General features: G+C 40.6%; 1 protein-coding gene across 1 annotated transcript; it reads left to right on the top strand.

The window, feature by feature from the left end:
• Positions 1 to 1,124: 1,124 nt before the first annotated feature.
• On the top strand, positions 1,125 to 19,939 carry LOC119718768. The gene is made up of 3 exons (XM_038188178.1): positions 1,125 to 1,312; positions 8,857 to 8,940; positions 18,211 to 19,939. Exons 2-3 carry the CDS (start codon positions 8,868 to 8,870, stop codon positions 18,453 to 18,455), a joined length of 318 nt encoding a protein of 105 aa, XP_038044106.1. The 5' UTR covers positions 1,125 to 1,312; positions 8,857 to 8,867; the 3' UTR covers positions 18,456 to 19,939.
• The last annotated feature ends 525 nt before the right edge of the window (positions 19,940 to 20,464 follow it).

Consider the following 20,464-nt stretch of genomic DNA (forward strand, 5'->3'; position numbering starts at 1 on the left):
TTGGTATCCAACCATAGGGATAGGTTCATACGTCAGGGTAATGACGTCAGGCAACGTTCGCTGCAGAACTCGCCGGGATTTAAATGTGTTCAACTTTTGCGAATGCTTGACACGACATCACAAATTCACGTTCGAGTTCGCTTACGTGTCAGGTATGAACCTGCATTTTAGCAAGCAAAAAACCCCCAAACAAAACCAAACAAACAAACAAGATGTATGTACATTCAAGATGAAATATAGTAATACACGAAATATTGGAGAAAATAATCAAATAAAGAGAAAGAAATTAAATTAAAAGTCCATATAGCCATAGGCTTGTCAATGGCATGTATTGAAATGGAACTAAAAATCGAAAGCAATCACCAGTAAAGGTTAGTAAGCATCGTAAAGCAAAACAATCAGGAAACACACTACTCTGTACCTATAAATAAGAGTATTGACAAGTAATAAATACAGAAAAACCCGTAGGCCTAAATTACCAGAAATAATACTATAGGCAAGCATTAAAGCCACGCAAGCATTTGTACTTGTAAACAAATATAAGTCTCACTGATTTTTTCTTGTTACATTTAATTTGGTAAAATAACGGGAAACGTAACTCGCATATGCAGTAAATGAAACTTCCATACGTTTTTATAACACAACATAGAGAAAAATTGTTATTTTTTTTATGTGAAAAATAGCACAAAAATGTAGCTGAAATTTACAGATGACTTGGTAACAATATTGAAGGGATTGTAGCTCTGTAATAAATACCAATACATGTATTTATGGGTTGTTTATTATCAAACAATATTAATGTAAAAAGACTCATGCGCCTAAAGATTTGGAACACCATATATAGATAGTTGTTGATTATGCCACACAAGATAGACTCATAAACAAAGTTGCTATTTTGGAAACAAGGATAGTACGCTGTGTTAGGCAATGGTTGCAATATTATACCAACGCGGCGTTGGCAATGTGTGTGTCCATTGAGTACGTCACACGCGTTTGCTTCCTGTGCCACCACGACTCCCTATTGGCTGAAAGAGAAGGCAGATGACACGTGACGCACCCGTGACGTCAGCACAGCGCTCGTAAACCTTTGCGGTGGATTCTCATATAATTCGCCGTGAGTTTGACAGCCGAAGAAACTGAACCTCGGCAGAGCAGTACAAACACGGACGGCAGAACGGTGAACATAGCTCGGTGAACGGCGGAAGACGGAACAGAAACACAGACGGGAGACAGGCAACAACACAGCACATCGTTCGTTCCTTGAAAATAAACTGCGGTAGAATTTGTTATTCTTAAGCCGAGCTGCAAACAGGTAGGCCAATGGTTTTTAGATTTTTAGATGGTTTAAAGTTTTGTTTTATCACTGACTGCTTTGTCTTCACTTCGGTATAGTAATATCAAATTGGATTACCTACACAATAATATTTGACAGTACTTTGAAAACTTTCCTTTGCAACGATAGAAATTCGTCGATCCATATTTTAGTAATTTGTTTCGCAACATCGATACGTCAGTAAGAAGCTCTACTTCAAAATTTGAATTTTATTGAGAATTCATGGCAAAACTTTACTGACTCCGAATGTGACAACAAAATAGAGCTATACAAAGAATCTGAATAAGTTACAGTGTCATTCTAAAAACGTATCTGTAACAATTTTTGATACTCCTCGACGGTCAGATCGCAACTTGAATGGACGATGTGATTTCAACCCTTTGGAATTTACTCTGTCTAGTAAAAGTAGACAAGAATTCTAAACAGTCACTATGTAGCGACTTCTAAACGAAGTAGACATTATTTTCAACATTGTGTATTTAAGTGGCGAGAATTACTTTGCACAACTTACAGCAAAAACAGTTCCATTCATGGAGTTGAAAACAATTTTCTTAAAAGGTGTGTGTTATCGATTGGGGAAAGAACCCAGTCTATATTATCCAGTCAAGACATTGTGTCAATTTGCATAGCTCGCAATCACTGCGCGCATCGGTCGGTTGTTCAAATTATTTGAGCGCGGTGTTTTTTTATCCTCGCGTAAATTCTGTCTGAGGCTGATGTGAGCTTGATCGAAGACAGGGGGAGGTCCAGCGAATTGAGAAGCATTATTAGACACACCCGGGGGTAACAAGATCAGTCCTCTCAATTCACCTGACATTTTCCTAGCAAGTTTAAGCTCCTGCTTTTCTCCTTTTCAATACACGGGAATTTAAGAGCAGAAACGTGTTTTCTTGCCGCAAAGCGGTCCTGGCCTAATGCATATAGCGAACTTGGTTTGTCATAAACCCGTCCCAATTGTCCTCGTGTGCAGGTGAAGCCGGTTGAAGATGTAAGGTACACGGCCATATACCAACCCTAAGTGTTATGGATTGGGATTGTGAGAATATTACAGTTTTTGGCGGACATTTTACTGCCGGTGCGTGGGTGCAGGTTGTTTATTTTTTCAGGATGCGCAGCCGCCGTCAACTAAAGGGTGTATTTTATGCCCACTAATAAGTCGAAGGGAAATGAGATCTTTATTGGGTTATATCTCCTGTGCTACCTCGCACATTTTATACTCCACTCGTGATGAAAATACTCCAAGTAGGTTGGCAACGGTAAGACGCAGGTTTTTAAGGAACCGTTGTCGGGGTAACTGCACACTGAAGTGGCAACAGGGCTATTTTATAATGTTGCATTTATAGAATCTACACAACATTATCTGACGATATTAGAAAAAAAAAACCAATGCTATTTACAAACTTTTTTCTTTCTTTTTCTGTGTACAATGATTCCGATTATCATAATTATTATGTTTTGCCCAAGGGCACACGCACCACAAACCCAGGGCGATAAAACAAGAATTATTTTATTTCATACACTCCTCTTTTTTCCGCCATTACTGATTGCAATGATACCTCACCAGTTTTGCTCTCATACCTAAACGGAGAAGTTTCAACGGTTCGTACAATATAGCCACGAACCATTCTTTCGTTGGCTCAGAGCAAAACTTTTTATTTACGCCCTGCAAAAACAAGAAAGCCATAATGAAAACATGTATTTTTTTTTTAGATGTATAAGCATACGTTACATAAACTCCAGGGAGTCAGAGGCTCCGTCAAATTCCAAATTGAAGTCTACCGACACTGTTTCTGTTTTTTAAGAAGTCATAATGTGAACCAAAAAAAATAGATCACGTATTAGGCAGCTTTTTTTCTGCTTCTCATACTTTGACTGGATGGCTGGCTTTTAAAAAAAATTGTCATCACAAATTAATATTCATGAGTAGAAACGAGGAAGAACAACTGTTTTCTTCAAAGACAAATGGACAATAATTTGACCCTCTCATTTCCAACAAGCCTCCTTCTACAGTATCAGATTTAGAGGGGGCGGTTGCAACCCCCTCCGCCGTTCGGCAGCTGCCTAATTTTATAAACTATTAAAATTGGACCAAAAAATAATAGCGCAAGCTTTAATTTTGCCCTGCACAGACAAAAAAACACAAAATGCATTATTATTATTATATTTTTGAGAAAATTAGCATATTGTGTTGCTAATGCACAAAAATTAATGATTCGTACAGTCTAGCCACGAACCATTCTTTCGATAATTCAGAACATAATTGTATTACGTCTGCGCAAAGACAAAACAGCCATAAAACGTGTATTTTTAGATGATAGGCATGTGTTACATTAACTCCAAGGACTTTAGAGGCTCCGTCAATCTCTACTTACCAGGACCTATTTTATACAGATATCCTTAGAGAACTTTTTCTATTTTTTTTGGCCAAAACTGATTGTAATCACCTCACTATTTCCTGTCATACTTTAATGCAGGAGAGTCCTTACAATGTGGCCACGAACCATTCTTTCGTTAGCATAGAGCAAACTTTTATTATGCCCTGCAAAGACCAAAAAGCCACAAAATTCATTTTTTTTTGAAAAAACCCCACATATTTTGTTGCTTATGCAGAAAATTAATGATTCGTACAGTCTAGCCACGAACCATCGATAATTCAGAATATCATTTTATTACGTCTGTGCAATGACAAAACAGCCATAAAACGTGTATTTTTTAGATGATAGGCATGTGTTACATTAACTCCAAGGACTTTAGAGGCTCCTTCAATCTCCAAATTGAAGTTTGACGTTTTTATTTCCGGGTAGCAATGTGCAGCACCAGAAATGCGCTTTAAAAGTTAGATTATGTCTTCCATATTATTTGCCGAGGCAGCAACCAATTTCCAATTGAGCAAGCAGTGGTCAAACTCCTTTTTTTGTGCCGTAGTGTGGTTAGGGTTTGTGACTCATGATCAGAGAGTCAGGAGTTCGAATTCAGCTGCTGGCCGTATGTTGTGTCCTAGGGCAGACTTCATCCACACTTGCCTCTCTCCACGGGGGCCGCCCGATTGTCCGAAGGTCCGATAGTCCGAAGGCTCTTTGGTCCGAAGGTTCGATAGTCCGAATGCACAAAATGTCCATAAGAGGGGGTTCGTAAGTCCGAAAATGAAATAAGGTTCGTTAATCCGAACATTTGATGCAATAATCCGAAGGTTCATTAATCCGAAGGTTCATTAGTCCGAAGGTTAATTTATTCGAAGGTTCGGTAGTCCGAATTTAGAATAAGGTTAATCAGTCCGAAGGTTCAATAGTCCGAAACGAAAATAAGGTTCAATAGTCCGAAGGTTCGTTATTCCAAATTGACAATAAGGTTCGATAGTCCGAAAAGACTATAAGGTCCGATAGTCCGAATCAACGGTAAGGTCCGATAGTCCGAAGTGTCATACTGACGAACCGTATTGCCCATTCGGACTATCGAACCATATTCTCAATTCGGACTATCGAACCTTATTGTCGATTCGGACTAACGAACCCTATCGTCTACTCGGACTATCGAACCTTCGGATTAATTAACCTTATTCTATTTTCGGACAAATGAGCCCTTCGGACTATCGAACCTTCGGATTATCGAACCTTCGGACTATTGAACCTTCGGACTGACGAACCTTCGGACTAATGACCCTTCGGACTAAAGAACCTTCGGACTATCGAACCTTCGGACTATCGGGCGGTAACCCTCTCCATACAGGCTTGTAAATGGGTGCCGGCATTTAACTGGGGAGTAACCTGCGATGGACTAGCATCCCATCCAGGGGGAATAGAAATATTCTCTGAAACCGGAGACAAAATGCCGGCGCTGCCCATGGCCCAATGGGCCGCATTTGCTCCTGACAGACTTTACTACTTAATTACTACTTTTTATCATCTAAAAAGTGGTGGGTAAATGCCCCCATGCCCACCCTCGAAAAAATGATAAATTGAGAATATGCTGGCAAAAGTACAGGTATTTGGTGTTTTTTTTTTTTGGGGGGGGGGGAGGGGCGAAATGTGCTTTACCCCCCTCTAGAAAAAAATCCTGGCGACGCCCATGGCATTCGACGTGGCAGTCCCTGGCGGGTAGGTGTGTGTGTGTGTGTTCCATAATAGTTATGTGAACAATAATCTAAAGTCTTTATTACGAACGACAAAGTTTACCGTACAGAGGAGCCAGTTGATTGGCCAAGATCCATTGATCACGCCCCTTCGTTTCAGCGAGGAATGTGATTTGCCAGGACGACCGTCATGACGAGCTGTCATGACGAACCGTCATGGCTAACCGTCCAAAACGAAAGAACGCTATTCATACGTTCAAACAGACCATGCTACAGTGTTCAAATATAACAAAAAGTCTGACTGTTGAAACCAATGCATTAAGTTGTGAGACTCTTTTTTTGCGTCTCAAAGTGCCTAAAAAATTAATGTAACGAAAGTTACCGTAGACTTGCCCATATGCAAAATGCTCTGTTGATTTGACGCCCAATAGGTCTGTAAAGCGACTTTCCCGGATAACTAAAAGATCGAAATACGGATTCGAACAAAGCAACGGGACTTTACCATTGCAATTGTGATTTCTGTATATGGTTAACGTATCGTTTTACATATCTGAAGTCATTGTCCACATTGCACCCGATAAACCAAGGCACCAATGGAGAATTGAAAACTGTCACATCTGTTTGCGGCTGAAGTAAATTACCGGGCGAAGAAAATGCGCCACATTAAAAGTAAATAACGGTAGGCGTTTTTGGCGGAGAAGCAAATAAAACGACACGCTTACCGCTGATTGAAATTTGTTAGAATGTGCACCTCCGCGCCAAGAAAAAAAGTTCCCCTCTAGGCGTGAAACAAAATTGTCTGACGTGCTATATAGGTTGAAAAAAGGAAGTTAGGAGACGTGATATTTAGGTAATATTTTGCTGTGAGGAAATTCCCTCTTCAATTACATTTGTTAAATTGATGTTGCGTTATCGGCAATTTAGCCCCGTATGCAGTCTCAAGGGTCAGTTATTTTGATCTCAATCATGTCGGAATGGCGACATTTATAGATTCTTTTGCATTCAGCATGCAGCGATCTCTGAGTTTTTTTCTGTTTTGTTATTTAATTCAGTAACAATGAATGCACTTAATGTCGACCCATCTTTGTGGAACAAAAGCACCCTTCAAGATGGCTGCGATGCAAGGGATCTATAGATATCCGAAATGTAATCGGTTCGGGTATTGGGTTAGGGATATGGGTAGAGGTATAACAATCCAGTCATTCGAAAACATCTAATACCAGCACTCCAAAGTATTCGTTTTCACAATTTCCCTTAAATTTGGGTCATTTGTTATTAAAGTAGAGCACAGATCAGTTGTAGAAAACGTTGAAAACAAAGCACAAATGAAGATTATATGAAGTGTATAATTTCGTACAATGTACATTACATTTTGGAAATTAAAGGGGCGTTCGGTTTAGCAGAATATTCGGTAGAGTGTTGTTCGCCACAGCGGCGATACATCTCTGTAGAGAGACTTTATTCGAATTCCTTGATTTTCCATCAGTCCCTCTTTGAATTTCATAGTCAGTTCCATGTTGCCTTCACGATTGTTTAATCCTGACGGGTCTTTAACCACTCCCAAAGGAATGGTTGAATTGATTGAAACGATTGAGCGACCGCGCAATACCACGCGAAACGCGGGAAGACATCACAGCAATCATCAATGTAATGGACTCGCCGCCTCAGCTCAGTCCATGGACGCTGCATTGTGAATGCGCGCGGTGCGATTCATTACCGTTTACTAACTGATATACACTTGAGTGGCATATTGTCACAGCCTATCGCGCTATTGTTTCCCACTTTTGAAGTTTTTGACCTTGGCTCAAAGGCCGTGTCAATTATCGACGCCAACGACGCCGATTTTGTTATTAAAACGCCTCGCGTGTTTTGATTGAAAACGGGCGTACTTTCAGCAACTTCAAATTGAACGAAATCTGAGCCTGATATTTTCCAGAAATAACGCATTACAGACTATAAACTCGAAGGAAAAAAAAGTCAGCCATGTTTAATTTACCTGGAAATAAGTCTGTAAGAGAACACTATAAAAACATTTTTTGTAAAGAAATATTCTGGCCGTCGTTGCTTTTGCAATGTAAATTCCTCCATTCAGCAAGCAATTTGGAGCAGGTTTCATTTCAGTTAAGAACATAAAAGCCCAACAAAGTTCACTGTTCTCGGCCCTTTCCGTCCGAGGAAAACGCATTTTGTTTGGTTTCTGCTCTTTCATCATGTAACATTGAAATTTTTCATCATCATAAATCAAACATTTGTGGAAACAAAATACCGGACTTCTTTTCACCTTAATTCCGCAGTGTCGGATTTGATGAGTTAAACAGACAGAAACTAGAAAATCAATCTTGATAAAGAAATCGGACTCCATAATACTCGTCTGTCCTTGTCATGTTGGCGGTCGGGGATTGAAGACAATTGAAATTAGTCATGTACCGAGAATGAAAAAAAAAAAATGCCTGAAGGCAAATCCTTTGATTGCAATTAAAGACATTCAGAGAAAACAACCGATCTCTTTTGGAGCGGAAATCTATGGACCCGAGTTAAAATGTTCAAACAAAGACACCTGTTTTGCCAAACAAGATTATTAGAAGAAAAGTTGTTAGCGTTTTCTAGCTTGGTCCTTTGCCCCACTCGGCAAGTGATGAAATAAATACGATCAACGAAGAGCGAACAAAATATGTCCCCGGTAATACATTCTTTGTTAGGAGTTCAGAGATTTCGCGAGAGAAACTGAATTCCAAAGATTATTGTAATGTAAACCAATCATACACTTTAATTTTACCGACTTCCAACTCGCATCTGTTCTCATTTCTCAAAAACTGACACAATTTGGATTGAGCAGCATTCCAGCAAACAACATATTCTGTCTTTTTTCTGGTTTAAAGAAACAACATTTGTGTATTATAAATGTGTGTATTATGTACCACACACACAAGTGGTACGCTGCATTGAACAGACACGACTTGAAATGCGTATGGGAAATCCACAAAATGTCCGTCGCGTCCGATGTAAACAACCGGTTTTTTCCGTCTTTTCTCGGGAACGATAAGACATTGGTTTGTTTCCTTGCAATCACACCTTTTAAATAGTATAAGTGAACAATCCAAAACATGATTTTTTTGGTATTTCAGTCCGTAATACCCCTTTAACAATATGAGCCCTCTTTATATACCAATAAAGGCGTATCTAACGCAATGTTTGTGCACTATTGCAACCAAATCTTATTCTTACAGCAACGTCAATTTTGATGAAACTGGACCAAAATCGAATCCGCCACTTTTGAAGGGTCAACCCATATTTCCCCTGACAATAACAGAACAGAAAAAAACACCCAATCACATACCTGAAGGGCTTGGAATGATTCAACACCAATGCGAACACTACGCCGAGGGTAAACCTTTGCATTGCATCTAGTCAAACTAACATAATTATAGGTTTTGTTTGCTTTTTTTTCTCGTAGATCATCAAAAGATGGATTTGAAATTATTCCTGCTTCTGGGACTCTTCTGCGTGGTGCGCGCACAGTCAGACATGAGAGATAAAGGTAAGGTTACTATAGGAATCCTTTACAATCAACACGCCGATGTATGAGGTGAGGGCTTATGGACCCAATTACATGGAGATTCTGGGCAAATATTTGCGGCAAATGTATAAAAAGATGACGCAGGTTTTTGCGCAGAACCTCCCCCAACAAATCAAGGCGAAATAAGGAAAATGTATTGGCTTCTACGCTTTGGCAGGCTTTGGCAACAGCTACAATAATGCATTTGACAAAACATTACATGAGGGTTTGACGGTTACAGAAGCAGTGATTTAACGATTGTTTTTTAAAGTTTGTATATCCGTCGCTTTAAAACGGAATAAACAACCTACATTGTAACCACGACAACTATTAAATGAAACGCATTCTCTCATTAAGACTGATATTACCCTCAATCTGCTCCCTTCATAAACTTATAAGTATGTAAAATGAGAATGCATGCCCTCATGTGTGACAAATTTGACATCTGATTCGTGATACTGAGCAGTATCCTGGAGTATTTTTTCCCCTTTCAACGTGAATATAACGAGCAAGTAGGGACGTCTACCCGGAAGGGAGTTTGTTGATGATTAAGATCTTTCTGGCTGGATCAACACCCATGTAGAGCCAGCATATAGGAACGGGGATTTCCACCCCGTGAGCCCTGTGTGCCAGGCTCGCCGGTACGGGGTTACTGGGCAACCGTTATCCACCTAAAGACGCCTGACACCATTCCTGTCTCTCGCTTTGATTTGAAGCGAATTCGCTCCCTTTTTTTGCAAAGAGAATACTGCCAATATCATTAACGACACGAGAAAAGCCTGGTTCATATTTTATTATGAACTCCATGATCATTTTGCCGCTTTAAAGGTAGAGTATCATTGCCAGCTATCCAAAAAGTAACTGACGAAATTATTGTTGAAAGCGTACTAAGCCTTTGCGTGTCAAAAAAAAATCGTCAAGTTTCAGTGACGAAAGTTATACTCAATACTGAGTCAGTTTATAATGTATGATAAATAGTTATGTTGAGGATCAAATGCCAATGCATATATACATACATTTTGTACAACCCCACTATAAGCCTATTATTTTAAAAAGTATAATATTTAATTTAGATATACGAGTGCAATTTAAATCAAGTTTCTTTTATCTCTTGAGCTGTACGGGCCAAAACGATCGCTCATTAATCAATTATCTTTTGGTTCAAAATTGCAATCATCTCCTCGTCATGGTATACCATCATACCACTTCAAGATTCGCGGTTCGTTTCACATGAGTGTCCTTACATCTTCCGGCCTGCAGTCTGTAACAAGACAACACTATCTGGTGACGGCACCAGGGCCGTCAAACACGGTAATTAACGGCGCGAGGTTTTCACCTTGAGCGAAAGCGTGCGCCGCTGGAGTTACTCAATCAAAAATCAGTGTTCTTTTGGAGGATAAAGTCACCGCACTCACCTTGCGTGAAGGTTGAACGGGGCAGTTGATAGGGACTCGCCGCCAGCGGCTCCATCCAATTTTTCTCTCCACGGACCACTAAAGTCCGGGTAATTGGGTGTTAATGAATCGTACTCTGAAATAGCGAGAAATTTATCGGACGTATTAAGAGGGAGACAGTCGCCTGAGGAATATGTATTGGTTTCAGCTTGGGTAAGCCTAGCCACTATTAAAGGCCATTAGGAGGTGCAAAATTTACTGGCAGGGGGCGTGCTGCCGGAGTCTATAATGGCGTTTTTGATGTAATTTGATGTTCTTGGCGTTTTGATGTTTCCTTTGGGGTGAGAAGAGAAGTATAGAACAGTATACCAGATCTGAAAGCTGCCGAGAGGTTATCGAAATTTGCCTATATTCCGACGACATGTTTTCACTTCAAAGAAAAATCATAATAAAACGATTTATTTCAATTAATAAAATTCCGAAATCAGACTTTTTAACTTCTTATCACTTCAACGCAATAACAAAATGAACACCTCCAGGTCTATTTTTTTAACCGTTAATACACCGGAAATGGACGTCAAGTATCAATTCGTAATATTTAGACTGCGGGGGTGACGACTATTTTGTGTTTACATTTTCATTCCGCGGGGGAGCTAGATTTCCATCAATAATCCAAGACATACTTGGAGGGACAGGTCACTTTTATCTACGACGGAGATGGGGGATAAAAGCGTCCTGTTTTGCACGTCGAATCAAACATAACGACAACAAATAAATCCCACATCCTGCGTTTGCGCAATTCATTGTCTTTCATGAGCGGATCTGTTGCCCGTCAAAACTTGCGGAAGGATTAAATAAAAATGATTTGATCCGATAATATTATCAAGCGATAGCTCCGAGTGAGATTTATTTTTAAAAGACCACGCAGTTCTAAATGCCCGAAGTGTGTTTTTAAAGCCAACGTTGACAATACTGGCTTAATCGGATAAAAACACATACAATTCACTTTTATTGAGGCAGAAAAGAACTTAAAATGACATGTGGGTGTTATTTTTTGTATTCAAAGTTGTACTCGGATTCCCAAGTAGAAGTCCACGTTTCTATTTTTGATTCCACCGATTTGTCGATTTTTTTTTGCAATGCAATATGCGTCGGGAGATAGCAGTTTTTAATATCGAGTTTTGCTCTTCACCGCCGTAACTTGATGAGCAAGTTGTAACTCAGTGCTGTCTGGGAGCGTGTGAGAAGAGACAAAAATCACCTGCTTGCTCGGGTTGGATTCGAACCCACGACCTCCTGCTTACTAGTGCAACATGATGCCTTATCACTTGACCGCTGAGCGTAGGGTCAGCCAGCCTGTTTTTACGACATGCTGAAAATGTTGTCGATAATCGTTGATACCTTAAAACTCAGCCGGAAGTGCTGCTTCAAAAAAATGGAATTTTCTGACTCAATGGAAAGAACTATGACCACAAGCACCGCTCTGAACGTGCTGAAAAAGCAACCGCTAAGCATTTTGGCCAACTTTGCGAAAAAAGCAGAAGTTGGATTTCAATACGGCCGGGCTATAGAAATAATTCTAGTCAGGTTCTTTGATAGACCACGATTTACATAGTCAATTGAAAACCGCACTGACTTATGTCATAGCATAGAAACTCGATGCCAAGCTATCGGTTGCGATCGATGCGTTGAGTTCGCAAGGGTCCGCAAAGAGAAAGAAAAGAGCCGTGCTTTGACCCTTTGCGAACGTCGAGGAAATGCGTTAGAAGCCTGTAACAGTTGAACAAGCTCGGCAGCAAGTAACAACAGTCGGAAATCAATAGACTGCATTAATGTCAGTTCCGCATTCTCTACCAAGTAGTTTTAGTGTAAAATCAATGAGTCTTGAACGCCGTATTGAAGATGACAAAACGCCGTATATACATAGGCACGTTTGGTCAGTTACTTTTTGAGTTCATCATAGTGCGGGGCTACGCAACCCAAATATTTACGTGTAAGTGAAGCGAAATTCCGGCTTTTAAGGACGCATGTTCGGTTCCGGCAACTCAATCAAAAAAAGTTCAAGTTGTTATAGATGCGTTTTTGTAATAATGTGTCTTTCCAAAAAACACCTGTGTAAATCAATGATTAGAACAGACACAAAAAAATGATCGAGTATCGAAGCGGATAATTCAGTCACTCACTTCCGTCACCGTGTTTTGAGAAACCAAATTCAACTTCATCTTGAAATTTCCCTGCCTATCACAGTGCAATGAAGAAGCCTTGCATTGCAGTATGCAGTGTGTTTATATCCACACCCAGGCTTGACTCGAGGGACATGGTAATTTCAATTCCGGAGTGCAAGTGATCCAGTGAAGTCAATTTGACCAAAGCGAATGAGGGAGATTTCTCCCCTTGCAGGCAGATACAAGAGGTCAGTCTGGACTCGGTATCAATTACCGAATACACGCAGCGGGTATGAGACAGGTAGAACGAACCGATACGGGTAATTAGCTCTCGCCGCCCGTTTCGCCCCGCTGTCAGCAGCCCGGAAACACAGGCGACAACTCGCAAACGATCTCGATGGTCGCCGTCATTTTTCCCCCGGCAATAACACTACTTATAACAAAAGAGAAGATGTTAAAATAAGAGCATCCTTTGTGGCCGCTTCATTTTGAGCATTGGAAGCGTCCCGAGACCGCCCAGACGCATTTATTGAAATCAAAATCACCATTCGATTGCAACGGGGAGTCATGTTCGAAAACTAAACCCCAATCCAATTTTCGTCTGATAAACGCTGCGAGGGAGCGTCGACGCGGCACCTTTGCCATTTCACGACGCCAAACTCTCGAGGTATCTCGCGGGAAGTGCATGTTGACACTTCAAGGAATCGCTTTCTTTGACAACAACCAAAAAAAAAAAAATTGAAAAAAAAAATCGCCGTGGAGTTTAATGAAATTCTTCATTACAGAAACATTCCGATGTTCGCCAATACCCCTGCCAGCCCTGAAGCGGTATGAAGTTACTGTAATTTTCGGTTTACAACACATATTAAGAAACCGAAGGGTTCTTGTAATGGAAAGGAAGGTTTAATCAAGACAGAGGACTGTGCTTATTTAACCGGCCTCCGTACCCACAAGGCTTGCAGCTGTGTACGCATCATATCTTTAACCAGGTCAGTGGTAGACTGGTAACCATGCAATCAAACGGCAAATCGTCTAAAAAACGAAATACGATAGCCTTTCTTTTCCACCCGTTCCGTAACAAGTAAAATGAGCCCCTCATTCGATTTTTGTTTGATACATGGGACTCGTCGGCCGAGTATGAAGTAAGCTAAATATTTTTTGTTTTGTTTCGAAATTCGTTCTATTCCTTGCGCGGCCAGATACCGACCAATCCAATTATTTTTACTGTATAGGGTTACAAATTGTACGAATTGCAAGCACCTGGTGTGTGGCGAATTGGAACAAATTTACACAGGGATTTGTTTCGTCGCTGGAAACTACAAATCACGATTGTGACCTCATTCCGTTTTGGGAAGAAAGATACGATTAATTAAATCGAATGTCCTGCCGTGGTTGTTTCATGCATGCGACCTTTGGCTGGGGGGGGGGGGGGTGAAACATGTGTTCGTCTTGTGGTGCTTAAAGGTTACATTTTAATTTATTTGTTTATTTTTGAAGCGCAAGCAAGGCGTTTAAAGTTTTTGTTACTCAACATTATTTGTTTTTAACGTGATTTCAAATCACTCTCAATAGAAAAAGTACACAATATGATTTTGGAAGCTGGTGTGAACAAAATATATATATATATATATTTTTTTTTTTAAATAACTACGAAGCTATCTGCAATATCCGGTCCGATTGGGTTACATTAGCTAGCCTGGTTTGATCGTGTTAGTAATGATTCTGGTCGGCCGAGTTTGTCCACATCTGTTACGTTCGTGTTTCGGTGAACGACCCGCTCGTCGGAAGCGAGTCCCGCACTTTCGCCCGGGTCGCGTTGCGGAATCGAGAACGTGGGGGCGAGTCAAAGACACGCTCTTCCAAATTGCCAAAAACTTGTTAATAGAAGAGTCATTTGTCTGATGAAACTATTTCCGGTATTTTTTTTAGCTGGACGATGATACGAAACATGAGAAGGAATAAAGAGCAACCCGCGTATTTTTCGCTATTTCATTTGGTCGAGCTAATGGCTTTGATCGCATCAATTTCGACTTTAATTATTTTTTTTGGAAAGATATGTTTGCGTTTTTAGTCCAGTCAGTTTAATTCATTTCATACCGTAGCTTCTTACAGATTCTTCATGATCACTTGGCTTCCATCATTTCGCACGCCCATGAACGCCAACTTGTCTCCCATGTTCTTCGTCAACCAGACGTGACTTAAGACTTATCCAGTGGATTTCTTTCTTCTCCCCAAATATTCAGGAGGAAAACAAAAATCGCACATTTCCATGATGAGAACCTCAATTGGCCGATTTATCCCGGTATTTACAGGCGCACTCTACCGGCTTAACGTCGATAGCTGAGTTATTCCGTCGAGTTCCCGTCTCAAAGCCGGCCACGGCCCTAAACAATCATTTTGAGATGAGCAGTTAGCTGACCCCAATCGTCATCCAAGATAGACGGGCCAACTATTACTCAGACACCCGGTGCCATGATAATCGTCGCCTGCATGCAAACTGCGGCTCTTCTAAGCATCCCCCAAAAGCCGTCCTGTACGATTCCAGACGTCATATTTCTCTTCCTCTTTTTTTTCTTTCCAGAAGCCAGTAGTGGCGGATTGATTTCAAAGAGTCATTTGAGCGTGCTCGGTTTACGCGTGTCTGACCGTCTTGAATCGCGATTTCTCCGCTGATTGTTTTCCTTTTTTTCTGCCTGGGCTGGTATTTTGTCTTCCATCTTGTGCAGATGCAGACAGAGTTACCAATTTACATTTTCTTTTAATGTTCCGTTTTGTTCTTTAGGATTAAAACACTCGGAAGGAAAGGAAACTTGAGCCGTCTGCCTGCGTATTGTCCGAATGGAGGGCGAAGTTATTACGAAAACATATATCTCTCTTTAAGGGAGAAAAATTGCGACAGGATTTGTCCTCTTTATATGGACCCACTGTTGACAAAAATTAATGACAGTTGATGTCTGCAGAAACCATAATGTGTTAAAACAATCTAAAATAGCAATCCCCCATACGGGCTTTGGGAATTATTATTAGTCTACGTCACAATGTTTACGAGTATAACATAATTATCATCAGTTACAATATACCAAACCCAGGATGAGATATATCTGTCAGTTGACCATTAAATTCATCTGAACGTAAGGAAAGTTAACTATAAACGTATAATATCATTACCGGATATGGGTTGTATAAACTGTTCAGATAATAATCGTATTATATGAAAATCATATCCATATTTTCCAAAAGCACTCCCTTGTATTCTAAAAGTCCATATCAAAAATGTGATAATTACCCCACTTTAAAATTTTTCTTTTTTTTAATCTGAAGAATTCATTTTACTAAATATTTATCTTCAGGCTGAAGCGCGCATTTGAAATGCACATGATCCTGAAAACCGTGCTACTTAATCATTACCCGTAAAATCCCCATGTTCACATGGGGGAACCGTCCATCCCCTAAAGCTATCTCAAGTCCGCCAAAGAGATAGTGATATTTACCCGGGGTATCAGATTTAATGTGTTACCCGTCTGGACACAGTGTCTAATGATGCACTGCCCGACACAATACGCAACGGAAATATGTAACCGATATTCCGCTGCTGTGCAGTTTGAAGATGTCAATACTTGCAGTAAAATGACACGGACTTACCTGCAACTCTTCCCTGTTTTTCTCTTCCCTTGGTTCTTCTCCCAGGGTGGTCTCGAAGATACGTGGCTTCTTGAAAACATAACCTGTAAAGATAGCAATCGATCCGTTATCTGCGCTGTTATTTGGACGGAATCCGATCGACCCAATTCGCGTGATTGTACCGCCTTAAGTGCCGCCAATAGAGCGCCCGCGTACAAACAACGCGCGACAAATCGATCAACGCAGTATCGTTCCACGGTAGTATTTTGCCATCAGTTCCAATTCTCTGCACATTTGGTGTGGTATAAGGTTATATCCAAAAAGGTCTATCCATAGTTTTATTGTTTTTTTCTTTTATCAAGGTTTCCCTGCAACAATGGTATTATACTTTGGGTAAATGAAGTTAGGTAGAAGTTATTTGCTGATGGCTTCCGAAAGTATAACGTGTAGATAATGGATAGTAGCGCAGGAGTGGCGTAAATCTGTGCCCGCAAGAGAGAGAGAGGGAGGGGGGGGGGGGATAGGGGACGACCAAAATCCAAATTTGGAAGGGGGGGTTGGACACCACATTACACTAGGGGGCGCTGTTCATGATACAGATGTACATCTTATGTATACTCGCGCGCTTACGCGCCTTTACCTTGCATCAAAACGCCGCATTGAAATCTTTTGTACTTTTTCCCTCCATGTTTCAGTGCTAAAATGAATACATTCATTTGGGCAGTTTGTAAAATACGAAACAGTGGTGGTGGTGGTGGTGGTAGGGGGGGGGGGGGGTGATCCAATACCCTATACCCTGGTCAAAAAGTCGGGGGGGGGGGGGGCACAGATATATAACCCCTGTCCCCCTCCCCCGGATTAATGCACCTGTTACGCAGTACACTATAATATTTCTTTCTCTCAGCTGCATTATATTCGTTATATTAATGAACATTGACACAATTAATAAACTGCATTATCTTTTTCGCTGATTCAATGAAAACATTACAACAATGACAACCGTGCACTCTGCCTTTTATGTTTGATGTTTGTTTCTCAAAAAGGCGGCCGTAGTCTTAAGACTGTTTAGTAATGTGCTCTTGACTTCTTTTTTAATCCTCCAAAATCGCAGAAAGAAGCACACTTTCATATCATCGTCGATGCCCCAAAGTGCCAAAGCGTATAATCCAAAAGTGCACTTTTTCCATACACAGATATTAAACATCGATCGAAATTAATATTCACGCTGCTTCATATGTTCCAAATCGGGTGACCATTTTCTCACCTAAGCCACGAAAAACATTTCTAACATTCCCCGTCATTTCGAATCCTTGAGGGAGTCAAAACCACAGTCGCTGAGACTTTCCATCACCATTCCGAATCCGATTAGAGCTCTGGGATCTCGCTTGAACTTAAACCGTGGCACAGCTTTCTCCTTATAACCACGGTGCGTGTAATTATTAATTTATATCCCGCGAGAGAAGGATTCCTTCGTGTTTTCCTTGAAGAAAAGAATGAGATCTAGGAATCCCTGTTGGGTCCTGAATGTGCTAAAGGTCCTAAATTTGTGATGAAGAATCCCTCTCCGGTCCAGAAATGCCTAGCGGTACTCACCTCAATATCAATCAAACTCGTGAATTCCATTCACCCGGGCTGTTTTTTTATGTGTGCTAAGGGAGCTGGATCAAAAACAGTCTCGCCCCGGGCCATTCAACCTAGCTGTATAATCAGGGGTGTGATGGTTATCTCCCTGATATTTATCCCGATTTCAAGACCCTAAGAATCAGGACGAGAAGCGAGTATAGAACACGAACTATACCACCTTGCAGGGAGAAAATGAATGATAGACGAAATCAATCGCATCATAATGGAACCAAGCTCGTCAACTGTTTGCACAAGGCATAATTTGGCAATCATAAGTCTTATTCAATCAGCAGTGTTGGATTTCTCACACTTGTCGCTACTTACAACACAACTCAGAAAACCGTTCGATTCCATCGGAAAACTAGTCTGTTATAGTGTAACCGATTGATTCGATCAAATTTGACCGTTTTCTTGTCTCTCTTTCCTTTTCTTTTTTTTGACGATTACAGCGATGCAAGCCATTACGACAGGCCAGATCAATCGGAACCACGCTCGCTATGGACGGAACTTTGTGCTGCCTCCTATCGACGTGGTCGACATGGAACCAGACAGACAGTTGAACGAAATCCTGAACACGATACCGGGCGGAGAGGGTGATCTGATGGAACCAGGAATGGCCGATGGCAAATGGCATCTCCCCCTTGACAAACAACTCATTAAGTACCTTGTGTCGAGAAAAGCACGTAGCACTTAGATCTTTAGCTGTACCTACCGAAGCCCCCCTTACCATACCTTTTAGATAAAATACCCAACAAAAGATTCATGACTTGAATATGTTTCAGATTTTGATTTTCTTTGGGGGTTCATTATATAATTGGCCTGCGTACTGGAGTTTTTGGAGCACTTTTAGGAAGCTATCAAAACGGTACGACTGTGCCACTCCGTGCCTCTTAAAACCCAAAGAGGGGTCTAAGTTGCGTCTTTTAGTTATTGCATCATGTTCTGTCTGTGGGAAATGACCAATAGTGTGCACAATTCTTGGGACTCAGTGATCGTATGTTAAAGACAATTATTGCCGAATGTATCAAAACATAACACTCGTTTCTGGTTTTTTTTTGGTTTGTGTCAAATTGTTGAAATGTGATTTCGATGTTGTTTATTTAATTTTTAATATGGTCCTTATTCTCTCCCTCTCCCACTTCTGCGATTCTGATCGAAATCACATTGTTACTTGACGGGTTCCTTCTTCGGGCAGATATCCTTCAAGAGGATTTGTGTGCCTTTCAGATGGCAACTTTTACGATAAGTTAGGTTGGCGATAAATAATGTACACGAAGGCTTTTGTATATAGAGGTCCAAACTTCCTCCAAACTTCCTCGAGGGTAGGAATTAGCTTGATTCTGGGGACGAGCAGAGAGGGGCGGCTTTCTATCCTTGAGAGAGGGTTGACTTGAGAAGACTCTTGTACCAAAAAGTGATTTTCCCCAATATCTGAAAGACAGACTTATAGTGAATGGCCAATTTAAATGGGCTCCAAATTCATGTAAATGGGTATATAGAATACTCCAACCGTTTTGATTTATCAGCTCAATCCAACGAGTGACAATTATTAGTGAATCCCTATTGTAAGGTGTTCGGTTCGTGTGGATATAGACTGCCCCCAAAATTGATTTCTGACCAATTAATGTTCATTCACTTCTTGACTTTATACGTCAGATGTTCCACTGAAACCAAAGAATAGTTGGAAATTGACTAGGATATATATTTTTTTGACTTACGATGAGAAAAGCTACTTCCAAACCGTTTTGAAAACAGATGGACTTGCTTGGGAACTTCATTGAAAGTTTTCTAAACTTTCATTTCAATTTTATCATGAGAGAGTCAAGTTCGGCTTAAAAAAGTCGCGTAAGTGCTTTCAAAAACAACAGTTGGACAGTTTACCCAAACTAGCATTATAGAGCTTATATACAAAGCCCCATTGTTTATGTTTCCATGTTCGTATCACACATTAGATTAACTGAGATTTATTGCCAGCTTTTGTTTTCAAATTAACACCAGAGGTTTCTAATTAACACAAGATCATCCGGCCAGTGTTTTAATGCTTGTATATATGGACTAGAATGTCAAAGCGATTATGTTTCTAGCACTAGTGATCACGGCACAATTTAATAATCGATTAATTAGGAATTTGTTTATATGAAATAAACTGTATAAATGTTCACAGAAAACATGAAAGCAGTTTTGAATTTTTAAAATTCCTTTTTGGTGTGAAGAGATTTTCTCGCTTGTTTCCCCCCTATAAGGACACAACATGTTCTGAGAGCTCAGGTTAGGAGAAGACTGGACGGGGATACCGATTTTCCCATTTAATAGATGTCGACTCAAATCTGGATTCCAACTTGCAACCTATAATGGACACCGTTCAATTCAGCGCTCATCCGAATGAGCTATTATGAGCCGTATGCTGTTGTAGTCTTTACAAATTGTCAACGTTTTCTCGGTCACGGGGAACTAATAAAAAAAAGGCTACAAGTCAGTTTTCACATTGTGGCCAGGGATTATGCCCAAAGTCACGATGCTAGCAACATTAGGAATGCTGGCGATCACTCAGAGAGGAAAAAATGGAGATACACAGCCGGAAGCCCCGTATTCTGCATATGGCCAAGTCTCGCATTAAAGGTCAATTACACATACAGTCACGTACAGTTTGAGGTTATAGTGTATGGGTTTCGCATCGAATATGGACCATCAGGTACAGATACC

The sequence above is a fragment of the Patiria miniata genome, unplaced genomic scaffold (genome assembly GCF_015706575.1).
Source record: "Patiria miniata isolate m_02_andy unplaced genomic scaffold, ASM1570657v1 HiC_scaffold_7, whole genome shotgun sequence".
Lineage (NCBI taxonomy): Eukaryota > Metazoa > Echinodermata > Asteroidea > Valvatida > Asterinidae > Patiria > Patiria miniata.

Excerpts from the sequence above, each read along its gene's own strand:
- LOC119718768 (XM_038188178.1), top strand. The coding sequence starts at position 8,868 with ATGGATTTGAAATTATTCCTGCTTCTGGGACTCTTCTGCGTGGTGCGC. Across the intron at positions 8,941-18,210 it reads GTCAGACATGAGAGATAAAG|CGATGCAAGCCATTACGACA; the intron begins GTAAGGTTACTA and ends TGACGATTACAG.